Below are 1,968 nucleotides of genomic sequence, written 5' to 3'. Positions count from 1 at the left end.
TGTGGTTGGCAATGAACACACAAGGTAGCTTAGTGTGCTCGGTAGCTTGGACCGGCACTCCAAAGGGAAAGTTCTCATATCTGCTGGCAATACCTTCTGAGAGCGTTCCTTCGATGAAGAGTTTTCTGAGGGTTGGGGACTTTGGAACTGGTAACTCAGTTAGGGGGAAGGCATGTTTAGGGTCTTACCTTTGAGACCGTAAGGGTGGTGTGCTTTTTAGAGTCATACACCAAGACTTGAAGGCATGTTTAGGGTCTCATCTTCGAGACCATAAGGATCATGGGTAATACCTTTTTAGGTAACGTCCATTGATAGGGGGCATTGCATCCTTCCCGTCAGGATGAGTCAATATATAAGTTCCAATTGAGGACACCTTTTTTATTACATAAGGGCCCTCCCACTTCGGTTCAAACTTTCCTTCATGTTGCCCATGCATGGCGATTGGCCTTTTCACTGCTAGAACCAAGTCACCACGAGTGAATGAATGGACTTTGACTGACTTGTCAAAAGCCCTCATCAGCCTCCCCTGGTGGAGTTCACGGTTGTACTGAGGTTTCAGTCTCTTCTCATCAAGTGTATCTAATTCTTGATAACATAACTCGACCTGTTCATCATCTGTCATATCATGATGTACGACGATGCGAAGTGATGGAAGTTGGATTTCAAGGGCTAGCACCACTTCACTCCCATAAACTGAAGAATATGAAGTAGAATCGATGGCACTCCGAGTTGTGGTGATAAGCCCATAAAGCTTCGAGAAGCTTCCCATGCTAATTTTTTCTTGTTTTTTACACCGATTTCCTCAAAGCACTACAAAGGGTCTTGTTGAAGGCTTCAGCTAAACAATTTTCTCAAGGATGGTACATAGTAGAGTAGTTTCACTCAAAGCCAAATTAATTAACCAAGCGGTCAATGTGCTGGCCCTGAACTGGGGCCCATTATCTGATATGATCCGAGCAAGCACACAGAATCAGTAAATGATGTGGTGTCACATGAACTTGGATACTAATTCTCTAGGGACATGTTTGAGTGGAATTTCTTCAGCCTATTGGAGAAGTAATCCGTAGTGGCTAAGATGAAGGTTCATCACAATGCCAAGGGAGGGTTGATGGGTCCGATAATAAATATACCCCATTATGAGAAGGGCCAAGACATCACTGTATGATGCCAAGGCTCTGGTGGCTGGTGAATGAGGTTTGAATGTATCTAACACACTTAGCATATTTTGGCATACAAAGCTGTGACCATTGACGCCCTGTAATACCCCAACATGCGTATTCATTCATAAAGCTGATGAAGACCACAGAACCTGGAGTGCACTTTTTCTAGAACTTGCGTTGCTCTTTTTATGTCTATTTGAACACATTTTTTAGTAGCTTGGGTCCCCAACGCGGATTAAAAGTGAAGCCAATCAATAAAGCCTTAGCATATAGTGAAATTCTTGACAGTCTCAGAATTACCCTGAAATTGGTCAGAATCTTCCTAAGCACTCCAAAAGGCCACCTGCCAAGTTTCATCGTAATCTGACATATCTAAGATAGCTCATTCTTGGTTCAAACAACTGTGGTTCAAACAACAGTGGAACAACTGCCATTGGATCTGACACGGTCAAAAAACCATAGGGATCAAGTTTCAGCTTAAACAAACATTACAAGACAAAGTTATGGGTGAAACATTAAAAAAGGGTAGACCGCACGCTATTCCCATTCGTCCTCCCTGCACCAATATCCATTAAAGGAGACTAGTGTGCATAGTCCAGAGTAATAACTTTGAAGACTCGTATCTCACTCGTTCTGAGTCCGATCACTCTCAAGTCTGGTGACCGTGTTTGTCTCATCAAGACGAGCATTTTGATATGTGGAACGACCCGTGACGATACTTGAGCTAGGAGAAAAGCTAGAGAGAAGTTGACAACTCGTGAAGATAGTTGCAGAAAATTCAGTAGTAGCACGTCGGTTGTAACACAGC

General features: G+C 43.2%; 1 protein-coding gene across 1 annotated transcript; it reads right to left on the bottom strand.

The window, feature by feature from the left end:
- Positions 1-277: 277 nt before the first annotated feature.
- LOC148779797 (uncharacterized) lies at positions 278-769 on the bottom strand. Its single transcript, XM_088850603.1, has one exon. The coding sequence runs from the start codon at positions 767-769 to the stop codon at positions 278-280; it is 492 nt and encodes a 163-aa protein (XP_088706729.1).
- Between the last annotated feature and the right edge of the window lie 1,199 nt (positions 770-1,968).

The sequence above is a fragment of the Amborella trichopoda genome, chromosome 11, assembly GCF_054954075.1.
Source record: "Amborella trichopoda isolate Santa Cruz 75 chromosome 11, AtrichopodaSantaCruz75HAP2 v2.0, whole genome shotgun sequence".
Taxonomy (NCBI): domain Eukaryota; kingdom Viridiplantae; phylum Streptophyta; class Magnoliopsida; order Amborellales; family Amborellaceae; genus Amborella; species Amborella trichopoda.
This window is presented reverse-complemented; position numbering and strand designations above follow the sequence as displayed.